The sequence below is a fragment of the Hoplias malabaricus genome, chromosome 15 (assembly GCF_029633855.1).
Source record: "Hoplias malabaricus isolate fHopMal1 chromosome 15, fHopMal1.hap1, whole genome shotgun sequence".
In the NCBI taxonomy this organism is placed as follows: domain Eukaryota; kingdom Metazoa; phylum Chordata; class Actinopteri; order Characiformes; family Erythrinidae; genus Hoplias; species Hoplias malabaricus.
Genome location: NC_089814.1, coordinates 31,368,452 through 31,389,311, shown reverse-complemented (window position 1 = coordinate 31,389,311; position 20,860 = coordinate 31,368,452). Strand labels below are relative to the sequence as shown.

The 20,860-nt window shown below is 42.7% G+C and overlaps 1 protein-coding gene across 8 annotated transcripts in view; it reads right to left on the bottom strand.

Annotated features, from left to right (window-relative positions):
- The window catches only part of fnbp1b (formin binding protein 1b), a 70,165-nt gene that overhangs the window by 8,684 nt on the left and 40,621 nt on the right, over nt 1-20,860 (bottom strand). For 4 of the 8 annotated variants that reach the window (XM_066645443.1, XM_066645440.1, XM_066645441.1 and 1 more), the window contains exons 5-12: nt 16,449-16,511; nt 15,174-15,278; nt 12,564-12,692; nt 12,254-12,400; nt 10,754-10,942; nt 7,037-7,228; nt 2,694-2,708; nt 2,370-2,405 (exon numbers count right to left, since the gene is read on the bottom strand). In XM_066645443.1, coding sequence (XP_066501540.1) covers nt 2,370-2,405; nt 2,694-2,708; nt 7,037-7,228; nt 10,754-10,942; nt 12,254-12,400; nt 12,564-12,692; nt 15,174-15,278; nt 16,449-16,511 — 876 coding nt within the window. The remainder of the gene's footprint in view (nt 1-2,369; nt 2,406-2,693; nt 2,709-7,036; nt 7,229-10,753; nt 10,943-12,253; nt 12,401-12,563; nt 12,693-15,173; nt 15,279-16,448; nt 16,512-20,860) is intronic. The other 4 variants (XM_066645444.1, XM_066645446.1, XM_066645447.1 and 1 more) reach the window with 2 other exon arrangements.

The following is a 20,860-nucleotide window of genomic DNA, read 5'->3' as shown; positions in this document are numbered from 1 at the left end:
GATTACATGATAAATGGACCAATAGAAATGCTCCAAAATTACTCTTTTAACACTGACTTCCATTTAAAATTAAGAAGTTTTTTCTCTTGTTCTGTAAAGTTAATATTTTGGAGACACATGTTCTTCTGTGCACAGCAATGATATGTCAGTCTTCCACGGCGTCTATTCCAATGTCCACAGAAGACAAAAGAAACTGATGCGTTTGAAGTGAACAATCGGATGATGTTGCATCTCCAGGACTCACAGTATGCTGTTTACACCTGTACACAGTGCTGGCTATTTATGTGTCTTTCAGCATCTAGTCTCCACCCACTTCACCATAATGATCTGACATCAGCCAATAAGTGGCAGCATTTAGAACATTAAAAAACACCCATATCGTTCAGGCATGCTCCGCATTCACAAACATCAAAGCCTTCCAGATCCTAACAAGCTCATGCAAAAAGAGGCGTGTGTGTCACTGTGGGAGAAATCACAGGCAACACTCAGACATGCACTTGCATCTGATCCATATACACTTCTTCTAATTCACCCCTCAGTCCCAACCACCATTCAGTGCCACTTATTTATCCACTGGAAGAAGATTCACTAAGCAGCATTCATTCATTTATTCATTCATTCATTCATTATCTGTAAGCACTTCATCCTGTTCAGAGTCACGGTGAGTTCGGAATCTACAATTCTATCAGTTCAAGACAGGAACACACACCGTGGAGAGAGCACCACACACTCGCCCAGTCACTCACACCTGTCACACTTTCACACCACTCAGAAACATCTGAACATGAAGTGGTTGAACTTCGTGGCAGTTCTGACCAGGACTGAGGAAGCGAAGTGATTCCGGATGATTCAATTTAATAAACTGTAATATCACAATATTGAATGGAATATTTACTCACACATTTCAAGCGCACTACTGTAAGTAATGACTTTATTTAATGACTATATTTAAGTAGGTGTTTCATTAGAGTCATGTGTTCGTAAAGCTCCTCAGTGCAGAGGAGATGGTGTAGACCACAGGTCACCAGTCTGACCCACAAAGGGTCGGAGTGACTGTAGGTTTTCACTCCAATTAACCAGGAGATACTGGTTTCTACTCACTTAATCAACCAGCCTCAGTGTCTACAGTTATACAGTGTGGTCCTGTTAGTTTGGAATGAAAACCTTCCCCCACAACGGCCTGTGTGGGTCAGATTGGTGCTCCCTGGTGTAGACGCCCTCAATAACAGAATCAGACCCAGAGACACTTTATGGACACAGACCCTAAGGAGTCGTCCCAATTGTCAGTTTTACAAACGTTACTGCAATCATCTGATGATCAAACTCATTGATTTGACGAGGAACCAAGGTGAATGTGCTAAAGTTTGGGCGCCCCAGTCAAAAGTACACTCCTAAACACTCCTGACTGACCCCTTCTTCCCTCAGGACACACAAGCTGCGTTCCAAAGCCTAGGCTAGGATGTTGTCCTATGAAGTTAAAATAGATTGCATTTGCTTTTTAATATTATCCTGCAAATTAACAGTATTTTAGAACTGTTATTAAGACTCATTCTTTAACTTAAAGACTGAAACTGAAACTTAAACATTTAAATTTCAATTGGGATTAAAAATAAAATACTACTTAAGCCAATAAGCTTATTGATTAAATATGGTATAGAGCCTAATATTTGAATGAAACGAACGAACTCTGCTGCTGAAACATCTGAAGCTTCGGTTTTCACCGTGTCTTGTTTATTTTCTCCAACAATGTGTGCAGAGAATTGTGGGAAACGGAGGCCCATGAAGGACACGTAAGCTGCGCCCTTGAAATCGCTCCGGACGTAGGCTGCATTTCTAGGCTGTACACGAATGGTCGTTTACATAGGAACAGCTTTCTATGACGTAGCGACCGAGAAACGCAGCCGAGCTCGACCGCTATGGACCATACGGCCACAGCCTAGGCTTTAGAACACAGCTACTGTGTAAACACGCGCGCGCGCGCACACACACACACACACACACTAACGAGACTAAGCACCGGAGTTACACCCCCCGGGTGCTTTTACTGACTTTTTCATTCTATTTCTTTATTTGTAAAATGTAATAAAGTTGTAAAACTAATCTGAGGGGGGGTGCCCAAACGTTTACACACTTATAACTTGACTGATCTCCGTTTTGCTGTCAGATAAACTAGAGTCTACTGCAAATAGAGAACACTGCATACATCATACTTATAGAAAGACTGACAAAATTGTTGTTATTATTATTATTATTATTGTTATTATTATTTATTAATTAACCATTCAATACATTCCTGATGTCATTTAAGGAAATGGAAAAGAGGACAGAGAGACAAGAGGACAGAGAGGACAGAGACGGGGTCAGATCACCTCGATAAGGTTCCGCACGTGGGCACTGAGCGAGATCTACACAGAGGGACGGTCACCACGGACAAAATAAAAAACACAAACAAACAAATAAACAGACAAACAAACAACATAAGACAACAGCAGAGTCTTAAAGAACTTAAAGAACCAAAATGTGGCAAGAAAACAAATGAAAATACAGAGCTTTTCAAACTAAAAATAAAAAGCCTTTAAAAAAAAAAAAAACAACAACAAAAGTGTGAGGTACGGTTAGGACACTGTTACTATGGCGACGGGGAGCATGCTACGGTCATGCCGCTAACGTCACGATGCTAGACACATGCTTACCAGCTTGAGAGAGAGCTTCTCGGAGGAGAGAGAGGAGAGAGTGATGAAAGGAGGGAAGGGGAGTGAAGGAGAGGAGAAAAGAGAGAAAAAACAATGTCAGAGGAGCAACAGTATCGGGCTGTTCACTCACTCGCTCACAGACACATACACACACACACCCACACACTTCGGTGGTCTACATCGGGTCATGGGCTCGCTGCTGAAGTTCACTTTACAAAAAGTGCCAGTAGATAAAGCTGCCGCAGGTAAAACTCTGTAAAACTGTAATACAACACACACTAACTGTGTGAGTGTGTGAGAGAGTGACTGGGTGACTGATCCGGATGAAGGCGTGAAGTGTTCCGTGGCCGAGTCGAGGGGTTCTGCTGATCTCAGACCTGGATGGTGAGATGGCGAAGGCTGTGAAAGTCTTGGAATGAAACCGTGTTTTGAATAAAGTTGATCTTTATCCTGGATGCTCTCTCCATTCTTTCCACCGACTGCAGCTGTGCTGCACATCTGTCCTCTTCCAACTGTGATGTCATGGGCATTACTTCAAACAGATGTGAGCGAGGGACACATCTGTAAAACTGCCTCTTATCACTGGAACGTCTGGCCACGAGGACTGGATCAGGACCGGACCCTGGTCCAGTCTTCTGTCGGCTCCCGGGAGGACATTGGAATTCTGGGCACAGAGTTAAGAATTCCTCAGAGTTCTGGAATCTCTTTATGGTTTCTGACATTTATATAAACTTCAGAATTCCAGAGCAGTCAAGTGTTTTGATCCACCGAGCAACCTGTCTGTCTGTGTGTGTGTGTGACACTAATGTCTCGTGGCTCCTTTTGGTGTGAACTTCAGCAGCAGGTTTTAAAGATGGACCCAATGTGTTATTAATGACATTAGAGGATCATGGAGAGATGGGGGTCAAAAGATGGATAGCAGCAAAGAGAATCAAAGAGAGACAGAGAGAGAGAGAGAGAGAGAGAGAGAGAGAGGCAGAGTAACGCTGGCAGACAGTGAGTGTGCTGACTGCAGGACAGAGGGAACTCTGGGTAATGTTTCTCCAGATGTGCCAGATGTCTCGACCTGACGTGAACTTTATGAAAATGCTGCGGATCTGAGGCCTGTGAATCTCCTGAAATAAACAAAAGCTCACATACAAAGTCTAAAATGAACATTAAAAAATAAATCAATCAGGTTCTTAATCTCAGTTTTTATTAAAATAAAAAGAAAGGAATTATTCTCATAAAGTGGCCAGTGAGTATCAATAAAGGGGGAGGTGTTTCTAATAAAGTGGCTAGTGTGTGCATATCTGATAATGTGGCCAGTGAGTGTTTCTGATAAAGTGGCCAGTGTGTGTGTATACCTGAGTGGTACAGATGTGTACAGTAAATGAGAGGACAGCGGTGGTCGCCATGCCGCAGAGGAACAGAGTGAATTCTGGGTAAAATTCACACATGATCAAAGTGTAACAAGGACCAGGAGGGACAGACAGAGGGCACTCATCCTGTGGCAAAGTCACAATGTTGTCCCCTCGTGACACTTTGTGGATTAACCCCTTCCAGCGCAAACTGATTGGCAGCCTGAAAGCTCTGGGGCGGAGCCTGTGGGGCCCAGGGGCAATGGGTGGGGCATAGCACAGATATAGCCAATGAGCAAGATACTCGTGATGATGTCACTCTGGACACAGTAGTCAGACGCTGACCTCATTTATGGAATGAAAATAAAAATGGAAGAGTAATAGGACACGGTTTATTATGGCTTTCATTTGATTTTGTGTCTCTTTGTGTCTGTGTCATTATTAAAGAAAAAAAAAATAAACGAGGTTAGCGTCTGTAGGCCATTCATGTGACTTACTTACAGTTTAAACTAATAAGTCCAAATATCACATACTCTCACTCACACTCTCTCTTTCACACACGCGCACACACACACACACACACACACATACACATACACACACTTACGACATATTGCCTGGCCTCGAAAGCATAGGTAGGCCGGCCAAGAGTCCTCTTCATCAGCTCTTTATGATACTGAAGGGACTGTGGAGACTGCAGCAAGGAACATAGCCTTGTTAAACACACACACACACACACAGTGGCCCACACACTGTGACACACGCACATAAACACACACTCTTACACAAACATAAATGCACACACTTTTTACGGCTGCACAATATGGATGTCATACGAGTATCGTGATGTTGCTGCACATCCTGAGTATTGAGAATTTATTGGCGACTGATCTGTGAAAGACCCAAAAGGAACTCATCACCAAACTCCACCGGAGCTGTGATTGGTCGAGATGATCAGAGCCCAGAGTGAAGAGCACTGCGATTGGCTTCCGGGCTCATTTGCATATCACAGACTTGCACAATAAAATCAGAATTATCATTAAAATACTCTGTGATTGAAGTCCTGTCCAAAAATGAAAACAGTTACAGGACATTAAGCCCTCCACTGACCTGTGAAACCAAAACAACTGGCTGTGTGTGTGTGTGTGTGGGGGGGGTTAATTTATCATAGACAGATCCTGCTTTGTGGAAATAACCCCATTTCACTGAATTCGCCTGGAGCTGTTTGTTTACTACAGCACTCAAAACAACATAAACACAAACAAATAAAACAAACACGTAACACTTTTCTTACTGAAGGTAAATAAAGACAAAGGGCACGGAAAAGCTGGATGCTCTGATGAAAGGGTGAATGATGAGGAGGTCTGGGGTCATATTAAAGGACCTCTCTCTCGCTCTCTGTCTCTCGCCCCTCTCTCCCTACATCTTTCCATTCTTCTATCTAATCTCACCTCCATTGTGGTCTGTTTTTCTCTGTCTGACATTTCCTTCCGTGTTCTGTTCTGCATGACACAGATTCATGTGAATATGTGTGTGTGTGTGTATCTACAAATGCATAATATGAAAACGAAGCATTTCAAGAACCTGTGTTTTTAGAGCATAGTGCAACTACAGCCCACTTCCTCCTTTAACTCCTTCTCAATAACTCCGCACAAAAACACAATCTCAGCCACCTCCTTTCCGTCTCCATTATCTGCTCAGTTTCCTACTTCATTATCTGCACGTCTCAGCATCGCTGTCGAAGGCCGAAACCCACCCCCACCCCCCAGGACAGATGTTTCTCTTTTTATATTTCAGACCTTGACTGTCCCAGTCGCACAGCCGTAGACCGGAGAGACCTCCGGGAACAAAGTTGAAAACATTAATTGAGTTTTCATTAAAGCTGCAATAGGGGAATTCAGTAGAGTGACTGTCTGTTATTGTAGTTCACCAAAACAACCACCAGATGTTGCAGTACATAAATCTGGACCCGTGCACTAGAGCATTAGTCACAACATTTCCTCAGGCCCAGAATGCACTTGTGCTGATGCTGTTAAATAGTTCAGAACATGAAATAAAATTGCGTAGGGCACCTTTAATATGGAGCAACATATGAAGGGTTAACATCACAACATCAAAACTAGTGCCCTATTACTTGTCCTGTTCCCATGTCTCTGTGGTGGAAAGGAGATGGACAGGGTTTTCCGTAGTTCCTGTGAACAGAGGACAGTGGGAACCCATTGACACGGCGGCCGCAGCCGAGAAACGCAGCCTGGGATTTGGGGAGCCATCACACTGTCTAATCCTGCTATTTTACACACTCAAAAGCGCCTCCTAGTGTCTGAGCACCTCAGAAGCAATTAGTTGCTTGGGAAAAGTTTCTCTGTTTATTCACAAGGATGAAAACAACAAACATCTCTTCTTAGTTTCATGAGGATTTCATGGGAGTTGTCCTGAGGCTACATCACAGAGAGAGAGAGAGAGAGAGAGAGAGAGTGTCAGAAAGAGAAAGTGTGTGTTTAAATAGTTGGGAGAGAAAACTGAGAATACTGTGTAAAGAAAGAGGAAAAATATAAAACATAAAACAGAGAGAGAGAGAGGGAGAGAGACAGAGAGAGAAGGGGGTGGGGGATGTTGTTAAAGCGAAGGGGGGGGGGCAGATTGATGGGTGAGGGAGGGCAAGCTGGTCCACAAGGTAAACGCTCTGTTTTTTTTTTTACCTGTTTCCACGACGACAGTCAAATTAAACTTAAGTGTGGACAAGTGAACCCTCCGTCTCACATACACACACACACACACACAAACACACACAAAACGCAGGCGATGAGACAGGCGAAGAGCGGCACACACACACACACACACACACAGTCATGCACATCCACACACACAGTCACACTCATTCTCTCTCTCTCTCTCTTACACACACACACACACACACACACACACACACACACACACACACACACACAGACACACAAATGCACACATACACACACGCACATAGATGCATGCACACACACTTACCCCGCGGCGCAGGCTCCTGAGGCAGTGCATTTTGGGCTTGGAGGTCATGAGGTCGTTGAGGCGGTGCGAAAGGGCCTCCTTGGGCTGTTTGGGGGTCTGGGGGGCGGGGCAGGGGTCAGGGGTCACAGTAGAAGGTGAGGGGGGAGCTGGGGGGGGCTGGCGAGGGGCAGGGGACGTTAACAGGGACATAAGCTACCGGTAACACACACGCCACCAAGCAGCGGCAGAGAGAGAGAGAGCAAGAGAGAGAGAGAGAGAGAGAGAGATAACAACAGAAGGAAGTAATGAGAGGAAAATAGAGTAGGAGAAAGATGGTGAAAAAAAGTCAGAGAAAGACAAAGACAGACATCAAGGAGAAAATAAGCAGAGAATAGATGAGAGAGATAAGAGAGAAAAAGGAGGAGGATGAAAGATAGAAGAGAGAGAGAGAGAGAGATAGAGAGAGAGTTGGCGTGGGGGACCAAGTCATTCCAGAAGAAGGTAAAAAGGAAGGGGGGAACACAAAACGAGAGAAATAAGGCTCCAAAAAATGTTAAGGAACTCAACAAACGAATTAATCAATCAATCAATCAATTAATAAACTCCAGAACCAAAGAAACAGAGCGGACAGAGCGGTGGAGTGAGGAGAGGACGACAGCAGTCGCTCAGCTCTCTGTGTGTGAGACAGTTAGTGTATTAGAGACAAACCACTAACAGACACACACTCACTTGCATGCACACCCACACACACACAGCTTCCAATGCACATCAGGCTTATGGAAAGACTATTTTCGGATCAATGTCCTCCCTTTTCTCTCTCTCTCTCTCTCACTCGCTCTCTCTCTCTCTCTCTCTCATTAATAAACCCCCTGAGCTCTAGATGAGAATAATGAGTTTCTAATGAAGTCGTGCTTTGGGAGGAAATCTGCTGAATCCTGCACACACACTCACCCACACACACACAGATGTACTCTTTACAGGTAAAGAGGTTATTTCCAAGATGCTTTTGAATTATTTGCCACTTTATTAGGCACCTAGCGCTTAAACTATGGAACACCGTCTCAGTCTCTTCTCCTCCGTCCCTCAGTCTCTTCTCCTTCGTCCCTCAGTCTCTTCTCCTTCGTCCCTCAGTCTCTTCTCCTCCGTCCCTCAGTCTCTTCTCCCCCGTCCCTCAGTCTCTTCTCCCCCGTCCCTCAGTCTCTTCTCCCCTGTCCCTCAGTCTCTTCTCCCCCGTCCCTCAGTCTCTTCTCCCCCGTCCCTCAGTCTCTTCTCCCCCGTCCCTCAGTCTCTTCTCCCCTGTCCCTCAGTCTCTTCTCCCCCGTCCCTCAGTCTCTTCTCCCCCGTCCCTCAGTCTCTTCTCCTCTGTCCCTCAGTCTCTTCTCCCCGTCCCTCAGTCTCTTCTCCCCCGTCCCTCAGTCTCTTCTCCCCCGTCCCTCAGTCTCTTCTCCTCCGTCCCTCAGTCTCTTCTCCTCTGTCCCTCAGTCTCTTCTCCCCCGTCCCTCAGTCTCTTCTCCTCTGTCCCTCAGTCTCTTCTCCCCTGTCCCTCAGTCTCTTCTCCTCTGTCCCTCAGTCTCTTCTCCTCTGTCCCTCAGTCTCTTCTCCTCTGTCCCTCAGTCTCTTCTCCTCTGTCCCTCAGTCTCTTCTCCCCTGTCCCTCAGTCTCTTCTCCTGTCCCTCAGTCTCTTCTCCCCTGTCCCTCAGTCTCTTCTCCTGTCCCTCAATCTCTTCTCCTCTGTCCCTCAGTCTCATCTTCTCACCCCTTTTCACTATAAAACTGAAGTTTTTCACCATATTTTTATCTGCCTCCTTACTCTAATTCATTTATTTCTCTCTCTTTGAATTGTAAAGTGACCTTGAGTATGAGAAAAATATAACGTTTTGTCTCTGCACTAGAAATAAAGGCAGCTACCTCAAGATCTTGGCGCAGTGCAGTAAGGGGCAGCACCCCGAGACATGTGTATATAAAATACAGTAGATATACCTAATAAAGTGACCAGTGTATGTTATGTTTGTGTGTGTGTGTATGTGTATTTGTGTGCTTATATAGTCAGAAGGTGATCCTAATATGTTACTGTGGTGTGTGTGTGTTCTCAGATTCACCTGTTCCGATTCTAACAAAAACACAGGCGTACACACAAAACAAGGATGAACACACACACGCGCACACACACACACACACACACACACACACACACACACACGCAGTCCGGGTTATCCATCACATCGCTGGTCTCGTAAAGGTGGGCGTGGTTTTAAAAGAGCATGCTCAGTTAGACGTGACTCGGTGGTAAAGTCCAGCTCAGCAGCAGCAATGAGACAGTGTATGATGGAGAGAGAAGGAAGAGTGTTGTTACCATGGAAACAACAAGGATAAAATGTTGTGACAAATGGGGCGGGGCCACATTAAGTGGTTTCAACCTCACTGGGTCAGAGTAAAAAGGCGAGGCCTAGTGGGCAGCACATTAGTGTGTTAGCGGCTCGCCGACAGTTTGGGTCATGCAGGGTCAGGTGAGGAGGACAGGAAGATGGTGGGAAAGGAATAACACCCAAAACTACACTACCCACAATGCATCACTATATGTATATATATATATATATATATATATATATATATATATATATATATATATATATATGAAGGACCTACAGAAACATAACTCTGCTTCAACACAAAGCATACACTCTAATCTCTAATCTCTGTACTCCATCCATATCATAACTTTATCAACTTTATTAACATTTTTATGAATATTTTCAGTCAAAATGGACAATGAATGAAAGGATGGACAAGCTTTACCAAAATGAACCTAATGAAGAACTGAACCTATTCAAACGGCTAAAATGGGAATACCTCAGTATCCCTTAGAAGAGCTGGAAGAAGTTGCTAGGGAGAGGGTTTCTTTACTCTGACTGCTTCCCCACGACACGGACACAGATAAGCAGTAGACAATAGTAGTAGTGTGGATGGATGTATGGATGGATGGATATATATATATTCGGGATAGAAAATGTTTTAGTAACGATAGAGTTTTTTTAAACACATTTGCGATTAGTGCTGGACGATACGAGTGCAAATCAATATCGCGGTTAATTGAAAATTTTACCTCCACGGGGATTAATGATTGATTATTTAATTTTTGTTATTTGATTGGTTCATATAGATATTTGAATAATATAGGATCAACCAAAATTAAGAAATATATCTTGATATAAATTCCAGCCATATCGTCCAGCCCCATAACCATACATATCAGCTAATACACAGAGAGGAGACGAACGTGTGATAGATCCAAATTTATTTAAAGATATGGATGATTGGGAGGCCATTGGGATCAAAACAGATCACAGTGAATACGCCCCCTGCTGGCCCCCCACCATCACCTTCACTGCAGATACCCAGCAGTTCACATGCTAACGGTAATTTAACAGAGCAATCAGACCTTACGGAGTTAAGCTATGATGTTTATTAAAACTCCTTTTGTTATGGTTAGTGTTATTTGGTCGTGTCTCATGGTCTGGGAGATTACATTGTGCCAAAATCATGTGAAGTTGAGTAAGGCTTGTCCAACCTAGCAACAGTTGCTATGAAAGAACACAATATTAAACAAATGAGTTCCTTAACTCTTAATATCTTCCTATTCTCTACTAGGGATGGAGTAGCCAGCTCTGATAAACTAACCTCACTTATAATGTTAAACAGTGTGTGGGTGTGTGTTGGGGAGCGGGGGGTGTGTTTTACCTTGTTCTTCTTGAAGAAGAAGAGTTTGCTCTTGCCCTTGCTGGATTTGTCAGCTTTGGTGTCTGGGCGAGAGTTGGTCAGACTGGTTTCAGACACCGTCCTCTTCATCGCTTGACCGTAATCTTCAAACTCCACATCGCCCGGGGGCTCGAACCCTGATTTATACGATTCCACCACCTGCGCCGAGTCCTGGACACCAAGATAAACAGGAATAACGTATAACACACACAGGAGGACTGCCACAGTACTCATGGACACACAGCGCTCACAGTCATGGAGACACAGAGTCATCCTCCACTGCTGAGGTTACGTTCCAATACTCAACAACACAAATGCCAAGAAAGGTTAAAGTACCGAATGTCGTTCTCGTTCTGCCCAAAATGACAAGGACGCACTGGTTTGTGACACTCCATGAGAATGGCTTGAACATCCCATGATTCACTGTATTACGACTCTGCTCCTGCGAGGTGACACCTCAGGAACGTTCTTCTGAAGAACACACATCCGTTCTTTGTCTTCTAGGTTTTGAGAAACAGCCACAGTTGCTCTGTCTGAAATCGCTCCCTATTCACTATTCCCTACATTACTCACTATGAAGTGTACAATTATAGGGAGCTATGATCAGGAGGGTACTGAACAATTTCGAACATCTGACCTCATGTGGGTTTTTAATAAACATGAGTTGTACACTGCATTGTTGCAGTGCACTGTGGGATTGTTTGAGTGCACTGAAAATTGTCCACTACATTTTTGGACCCTACTACCTACGAAATAGTGCACTATATAGTCAACAGAGCATAGTTTCGGACACAGCAAGTGTCTGCAGTGCTCAGAGTCATGGAGACACCAGGGGGTGCTATAGCTGCCCTTATAGTTCTTTATCCTACCTAAATAAGCAGTCCCATAAAATATGGAATCGTCCTGGGTTGTGTTTTGTATTGAACTGTATTTTGTATCATGTTTTTGTGGTTGGACTATTATAGATATAACTTCTAAATAGAAGTTCACCCCCCCCCCACAACATACACACTGAAGCCTTTCCTGCATGCTTAGCCCCCCTCATCCCCCATACTCATAAAACCTCTCTGCCTCTGACTCTGATTAGCTGCACACAAACCAGAGACAGACTCCAGAGCTGCTGTGTGTGAGAGTAGCAGTAATTACTCCTAACTACATCAGCCCTGCTTCAGGGAAACAGGAACCAGAAACACCCCCCCACAAGTCACGTGTTACGGGGCGCTGCTGGGAGGCTCCAGAGTAGTGTCCCTGTCCTTGAGGTTCGTAGAATCAGGAGCTCAGTCCCTGGTGATGCCACAGCCGTCCATAACTCTCTGTACTAGGAGGACGTTGTATTGTTCTCTACCACTCTGTAAAATGTTTGCAGTTAGCATTCTCCTCCAAGTGTGTTGAGCTTTGAGCTTCTATGACAGCAGTTGTGTTAACAGCAGGTTTTTTTAAGTGTGGAAGCAGATGTCACATCAGTGTGTGTGTGTGACTCACAGTCTTGGGTTCAATGCTCTCTGCTGCTTTCGTCATTCCATCTAGGCACTTCCCCACGATAGGTAAAATCTGCCTGTCGACCTCAGCAAACGTTTTCATGGATTCTCCCATTCTCTCAATCCTCTTCTCTTCCATCTCCTGGAGCTTCTGCTCTCACACACACACACACGCATGCACACACACACACACACACACAGAATGCATTACATATGATTATATATGATACAATAAGACTCTAATTCTGTGTTCATGTGCAGTATAAAGGATATGTACATACATGTTTCCATGAGGCATGTGTGTGTGTGTGTACCTGGAAGATGTTAGGGATGAGTGTGTGGTAATGTTCAGTCTGTTCCTGGTTAAATTTTTGCAGGTAATTGGAATATTCACTCTTACAATCAGACGCCATCTGGTGTCTCAACTGAGCCTGCTGCCTCGCCTGGGGGTGGTGGGGGAGGGAGAGAGAGAGAGAGAGAGAGAGAGAGAGTCAGAATCAGTTACAATCTATTATTATACCACTGCTCCTCTCAAAGAACTACTTTCCTCAGTTTGCACATCAGAGTAGAGGGCTACTGACTTTACCAGCTGATATATCAACATTGTGTTGTATTACACACACACACACACACACACACACAGAAATCTGCAGTTACAGTCATGATCTACATTAATAACCAGCGCCGACACAACAAACACACATCCCACTTTCTAGAAGGGACCAAACTTCTAGAACTCTCCGTCAGAACATGAAGAATATTCTACATATGAACTGGCTCTGAGCAGAACATGAGAGAGATAAACTTGCAAGACAGAGAGAGAGGAAGAGAGAGAAAAAGAGAGAGAGAGACCACATCCTGAACCAGAATTTTAGGAAGTCAAACTCATGTCTGTCACTTAAACACTGCGTTGCCATGGAGACAGCTGTCGCTCTGTCTTTGATCTACAGTACGCCGAGACTGAGACGCTGTACTTCAAAGCTGGAGAACAAAGGTGCGCATACAGATGTTCACATTTGCAGCCGCATGATCGGTGGAGCAGACAGATGCTGACGAGGCTGTGACTGGGCGTGGTGTGGAGGCGTGGCTATGGGTGCACAGGTTAAAACGCACACAAACACACACACATACACCTGCCCCTGTGCACCTACCTTGAGGTAACATCGCTTCAGAGTGTGATTTAACAACAAAAAAAAAAGAATAACAAAGCGTTAGCTTAGATAGAGTTAAAAAACTAAAATAAAGAAACGTATAGGTGACGCAGACGACACAACAGACATTCAAGGGTACACCCGATTAAGACTTTTATTATGGATCTGTTGAAGTAACCAAGCTCAAACTCTTTATATTCAACTTTTATTCATGTGTTCTTTCCTTTTCTGTAACCACTTCATCCTGCTCAGAGTCACTGCGAGTCCAGAGCCCTGTACAACAATGACCGATCTACACGTCATGATAAACACATTATACTGACACCTAGTGGCCTCCTGGTTCAGGTCGTTTTAAACAGGGGTCCCGCTCTGTGGAGCATAAACTAACTCTTTCATGGACAACACAGCAGCTCAATTCTGCATCGTATGGGAGATGAGATAAAAAAAATTTAATAAATGGTGGTAAATATGACTTCTGCTTTAATACATCAGCCATAATCTGAGACAGAGAGAGAGAGAGACAGAGTGTGGGAGAAGAATAATGACTTTTCAACAAGGTCTTGTTAAAAAAAACAGGTGCCTTGATCTGTGTGCAGTCAAACACACTCACACACACACAAACACACTGAAATTTTCCAGCAGTGCCACGGTGCCAGACAGCAGAAGAGCGGTGGAAGGAGGGATGGTGGAGGAGTGTGAGGAGGGGAGCAGATGCGTGATATGAAACAAACCCTGATTAAAATTATAAGGAAGCTGTCAGTGTATGAAATGTGTGCAAATATTTTCTTTACAAATATGTCTCCCTCTCACACACACACACACACACACACACACATATATACAAGCAACTGATGTACACAAGGCACATTTGTGTTTGAGTGCTACAGGTATACAGGATGCATGTGTGTGTTAAATGGGTGTGTGGGTGTGTGTGTGTGTGTGTGCAATGACAAAAAATTACATTCCCATTTCTCCCATCACTCTTACATCAGTACTATGATTGTATCAGTCCACTGTAGTGTAATAACAGGCTGAACCACTGATATTTTTCGTTCCTCTCAGTCGTGTGATCAGAGGTGGACCGTTCCTGTGATTCTCGGTTCCTCTCAAAGTTCTTCCTCCAGCCTCGAGGGAGATTCCCTTTCTGATTAACAGTTTTATCTGTTCTGATTCTAATCCTGTAAAGCTGCTATGCGACAACAGTTGTAAAAACACTCAACGTCGAAGGCCAGAGCACATGCAGATTTCTCTGACTGTTCTGATATTCATTTTTATTTAACATTTGAATTGAATTTAATTACTAATTAGCGAGTCCGTCCAATCAAGACCAGGCTGAGCACACAACCCACCAATAGCCTCCAATCCACTTCAGTAACTCACTGTTTACATCAGGAACAACATCACGCTCCTCCACCACACCTCTACCGTCTCCAACCTACCAGCACGCTCCGTTTATTCCATGCATATGTCCTTCACTCACCCTCAGTTTAGCTCAATTCGGACAGTAGGGGGCACAGTGCACTCACCCCTTCACCTCAAAACTCCGCCTACGAATGCAACCATTGGCTCATGAACATCTGAACTGCACTTTATCATTGGCTCACTGCAGAAACGTTGGCAGGAGTCATGGTGTGCACCATGCAAATGGTATGTAAATGAGGTGCACATGATAAACCAGTTCCGTTCACATTTATAAAACACGCTCTGAACAATGATACACACACGACACATACACTTAATTAAAAACACAAAAACACAAATACACTCTCCCACCTTCTCCACATCCGCCTTTGTCACGTTGATGTCGGCATCCATTTTCTCAAAATACTGCTGTGCTCGGTCCGCCTCCTTACACGCTCTCTCGAAATTTCTCTTAGACTGTAAAAACACACACACACACACACACACATACACACACACACACACACACACACACACACCATGAGCGGGCATAATAATTAACATCAGAGTTGTACATCTCCCACTGAATAATAATTTTATCTAAATAGGTTTAGGTAAATTAGGTTAGGAAACCATTCATTTATTCATTCATTTTCTGTAACTCCTTCATGCTGCTTAGAGCACTACACACTCACCCAGTCACTCATTCATAAACCCATCACTCACACCTGTCAACTGCTTCATACAGCTTGCCTACCCGTAAAAAAATGAATGAATTTCATTATCATTATTAGTGTTATTTTTATTCTTAAATAAAGAAAATATTTCATTAAAAGCAGCTGCATAGAGTTTTCATCACACACACACACACACACACGCACACACACACACAGACACACACACAGGGCCTGGCTGAGTGTGGTAGGACAGTGAATATTGAGAGTCGTCTTTGTGTTCGCTCCCATCTTCCCCTTCACTCTTTTATTCTTCCCTTCTTCCTTCATTCCTTCCTTCCACTCGTTTATTTGAGAGCACAATCACTGTTTGTTTCAAGAGTCTCTCTGGCCATAACCTCCCAAACGCACACACACACTCACAATGACATCATTCACACACAAATATAGCACACACACAAATTAAAAAATGCAAACTCACTTGTGCAAAATACAAAAACAAAAATGCACACACACTGTCTTGGTCACAAGCAAGCAAACACACACACACACACACACACACACACAAAATATCTCTCTCGCTCGCTCACTCTCTATCTGTGTGAAGTTCCAGATGGGTCTCAGTAATCCCAGTCTGTGTGAGATGATAACGCCAGACTGTGGATTAATCTGCTGGTCTGGATTACAGGTTATTGATTACAGATTATTGATCATGGATTTTTGTTTACTATTAAATTACGCTGCTGAGCCATTTTTGATCAATATCTCTGGATTCTTAATGACAGATTAGGATTAAATGACTCAGGATTAAATGTCCGACCTGAAAACCAATTTCAGATTCATCATAAAATCTGACATTGACTCAGTTAGATTTGATTCAATGGGATTTGGTTCATTTGGAGTCAGTTCAACGGGATTAAATTAGATTAGAATTCTTTAGTTGAATACACCAGGATTTCTCAGTTTTCCATACCTGTTCCAGCTGTTTCCAGCTGTTCTCAATGTGCTGCTGAGCTTTCCGTCCATCTTGAAAGTGCTGAGAGAGAGAGAGAGAGAGAGAGAGAGAAAGAGAGATCATTATTTCAGAACAGTTTGTCCATGCATTGTGCTGGTTATAGACATTTGAATTTAAACTTATAATGGCCAATGACTCAAATTTGATATTCTAATGTTCACAGCATTATTTGAATAATAATCAAGTAATAAAACCCCACCAATCATCCACCCCTGGGCCAGAAAAAATATTATTTTGCACTCATTGTATTAAGTGTTCACTTTTATGTACAATTTACAACAGCACAGCAGTCTAGAACATGTTCTCTTTTATTTATTTTTGTTACCATTTGCAGTTAGCACTTAAAGAAAGACACCTCAGATCATTAACCGTAAAAATATATGCAAATAAGATAAATACAACTTGTAGCTTTTTTTGTTTGCGTTAATTGAGTAGAACCTGAACACTGACATTACAGTCTTTTCTGTTTGGATTTGTCTTTACTCCACCATTCCAGAACTCCACATTTCCATTTAGAGTAACATGTCACACTGCTCCGGGTCGAGGCGAGAACTAAGCAAGCCGAGTATGAATGCTGCCACACAACAAAAACAAAGCAAGTCGACAAGCCAAGCTTGTTTTAGACTTGCTGCTAGTTGCAATTGTCGTGTCTCTGTAGATCTTCGCTTAACAGACTACAACTTGTCCAATCTGTGCCCTCTAGTGGAGCATGGAGTGAAGAAAAGTCTTTTTTAGTTTGGAAATGGACTATAAATATAAGAATGAGTTTGAAAAATGCTAAGCTAATCATTGTCCTAGTTTTGACTAGTCTGGCACATCTATATCATAATCACAGTGAGTATAGTCAATAAAATCTGCACTTGTAAACAATCTGACTGTTACTGCTCCCAAATACTGCTGTGATACATTTTACAAATGAAGAATCAATATACAAAAATGAATCACAGCAAAACAAATGATGTCATTTTTCACAACACATGCCTCGTGTTGTGAAAAAACAGAATTAGATGTTCCCCGTAGTTCTAATCAGATGTGTAACTGCACAGAGCAAAATTTGGTTAAGATGCAAACTGGATTCTTATCTGTTCAACACAGGTGTGTATATATATCACGTGAGGCTGAAGTGTGTGTGACTCTTATCTGGATTTTATCTAGACACGAGACACCAGTCAAATTAGTGATCGACCGATATGTGTTTTTTGATGGCCGATGCCGATGCCGATTTTTAGACAGCAGTAGTGGCCGATGGCCGATATGTAAAGCCAATATTCCCATTCCACAGGCAGTGAATAAGCTAGAGGCATTTTCATGATTTATTTTTACAGAAAACCCTTCAAATTTGTAAAAGAAACCTTTTAGAGGTCCTGAAATATATATGGAGTGGTCAAAAGCTTATGAAAACCACAAAAAAATTGGCTTATTTTTGAAAAAAAAAATGTTAGTGACTATAAACTGAAGAGTTCATGAGTCCCATTACTTTTTACTTTTACTTTTAAAATTGTGTCTCCAGGGGTCTACTTTCATCAGGTAAAACTTGTAGTTGATACCTCCTACTGATTTGAAGTTACTGAAGCTGGAGCAGACAGTGGACAGATGGCCTCTCCAAGGGTCTCTTTAGACCCCAAACTCTTTAGATTACTTTTACTGCAAAAATACAGTGTATATATCTTGTCTAGACCTAATGTCAATATCATAGTGTTATTCTTTACTTTCTATGAGAAACTTGTCTCCTGTCCCTCACCAAGTGGCCATTTACCCCTCACCAAACAGTAAAAACCCTTAGGTATGGTGTGTTTTATTCTGAGGTACTGAGTTTATTTCTGATATTTACACTTGTTTCTCACCGACTACAGTGTCCCTTTAAATGACTGACATGTTAAAAGGCGAGACCTGCACTCTGATTGGCTGTAGAGCGAGGCAACCTCTCCCACACCCCCTGCTGCATTTAAATGTCCTCAGTGGGGGAAATGTATCTAGTAAAAGACATCTAAGCTTTGAAACATGTTTATTGACTTGATTATTGTTTGTGGAGCTTGTGGCTGTCAAACAGAACCGTCTGAGTCTCTCTCGCAGTGTCTGGGTCTGTTAGGTGCTGAAAACATATGCGCTCTGCTGCGTGTTTGTCCTGCCTCCTTGGGTGCACATCACCATAACTCTGCACCTGATTTGATTGACATGTCGTTGGAAAGCTGAGAACCTAAGCTACGCTGCAGTGGGTCCACGGGGATCTTAATTATTTTAATTATTTTTTGAAAATGTGTACTATTTTTTCAGGATTTTTTTCAGCCAGTACTCAGGACTCAGATTTAGTCTCGTTTTGAAGGGATCTATCTAAGGTAAGCGCTGCTATGCTAACTGTGTGTGTGAGCCGCTTGTGGGCTCTTCAGGCTTCGAGAAGCAGCGGTTTTGTCATCGATGAGGAAGTTTGAATATCTTATTTTTTTGGCTTTAATTACTTAGCCCTACATTTTAGTGTATATCTTCATAATTCTGAGAGTCTGACCATTCGACTGGTGTATGATATGTACACATTGACTCAAATATGGCGCTGTGAAAAATCTGACAATCTGTCATATTTTTTCATAACAATTTCCAGTAACAGCAAAAATACTTATTGATCGAGTGAGATTATATATAAAATGATTAAATCAATGAAAATCAGTGACTTTAAGCTTTAATTTGGTACATTAACTGTCAACTTTGGACCTGTAGTACTTGAGATATACTGACGGATATAACAATGAGTGATTTTTTTTTATAGGCGCCGCCGACCAATGAGCGAAATTAGAGGCTAAATAACGCTGGGTTTCTAGGTTACAACTATCAACTCAGTCGTTTATGATGCAGATTATTGAGTGTATGTTACAAAGAGTAACAAATAGTGGGAGCTGAAGAAGAGAAAATTCATACCATTTTCTCTGATGAGACGGCATGAAGCTACAGGTTGAGGCTTGTACTCCTGTACTTGTGCTCAATGATGTCTGTCTGTAAGATGGCAAAATGGACGCAAGGGGCGCTCTAACAGCCAGAATGACGGAGCTGCCTACAGCATTGCCTGTGTGCATTGTGTAAATATTGGCCTCTTGTGCTAATATATCAGCCGATACCGATTTTATAAAAAATGCCTAAAATCGGCCGATATATCGGCCGGCCAATATATCGGCCGATCACTAAGTCAAATCATGAAATTACAACTCCATGTAGGCTCAGAGTTTATTGGAGTTGTTTCTTTGCACAATAGATTAGAATATTGGAGCACAAAAATAATATATAATACAATTACAAAGAAAATAGTTCAGGCAAAGTACTAGGCACTTTCCCAGTCGAATCTAACATAAATTTAGGTTTAGATAAAGAGAAGAAATAGAAGATGAAGACAAGAAATAACAAATAAACTGGCACAACTGTCTCTGAGTGATCCTTAACATCAGGAGATTCAGAATTTAATCCCGAACGATGCCCCAGCCATCCGTAACCAGGAGTCCATGAGAGTACAACTGTTTACATCACTCAGCAAGATGCCAATCAATGTGGCCATCTGTTATATGATGTCACCGACTCTGAGTTCTCCACCAAGCACAATAAGCTGTCCTGATTTTACATTTTGTGGTGGAAAGAATGTTCTGAGAAGGAATGGTGTGTATCATTGTGTTGTGATTGGTGGAGATGTGGGAAATGGTGGAGGATTCCTCAGAAAGGCACTGGATGGTTCTCATGACTGAACTGTTGAAAAATTAATGAGCAGTAAACTAACAAAAGCAGCATCGTTTCAGATTGACACCTATGGAAGTCAAAGTAAAAAGATTTTATTCCAGGTCATTTTGGAGCATTTCTATTGGTCTACAGTTACGCTAAAATAATTCACAGCATGATTGTAAAAAAATTGATTTTTTTTCAGAGAAGCACCTGCAGAACTCAACATTGCTGTATTTAACAAAGATTCAGAAGAGAGAGCTATGATAGATGATTCAGGTATTTTTTGTCAGATTTAAAAATAAATAACTGCTCAGGCCAAGGCTACAGAGGCTTTGAAGGGTCTAACAAGGACAAGCTGGTAATGGTGAAAAATCTGAGCTGTGTTTGTTATATTTTGTTTTATGTTGCCACCAAAAGTAGGAGTGTGTTAGTATGTGTGTGTTAGTGTGTGTGTGTGTGTGAGTGTGTGTGTGAGAGAGAGAGAGAGAGAGAGAGAGAGTGTTGTTTGCTGCTTGAGTTGCCAGGCACTGTGCAGTGTTGGGCTGCAGCTCTCTGGAGTTTGTCTAAAGGCCTGATTTGGCTTGGGTTCTCTGGGGAGAGTGTTTGTACACACACACACACACACACAAACAGAAAGACGGTTTCTCAGTTCGTTATGGAGGAGCAGTGTTTCC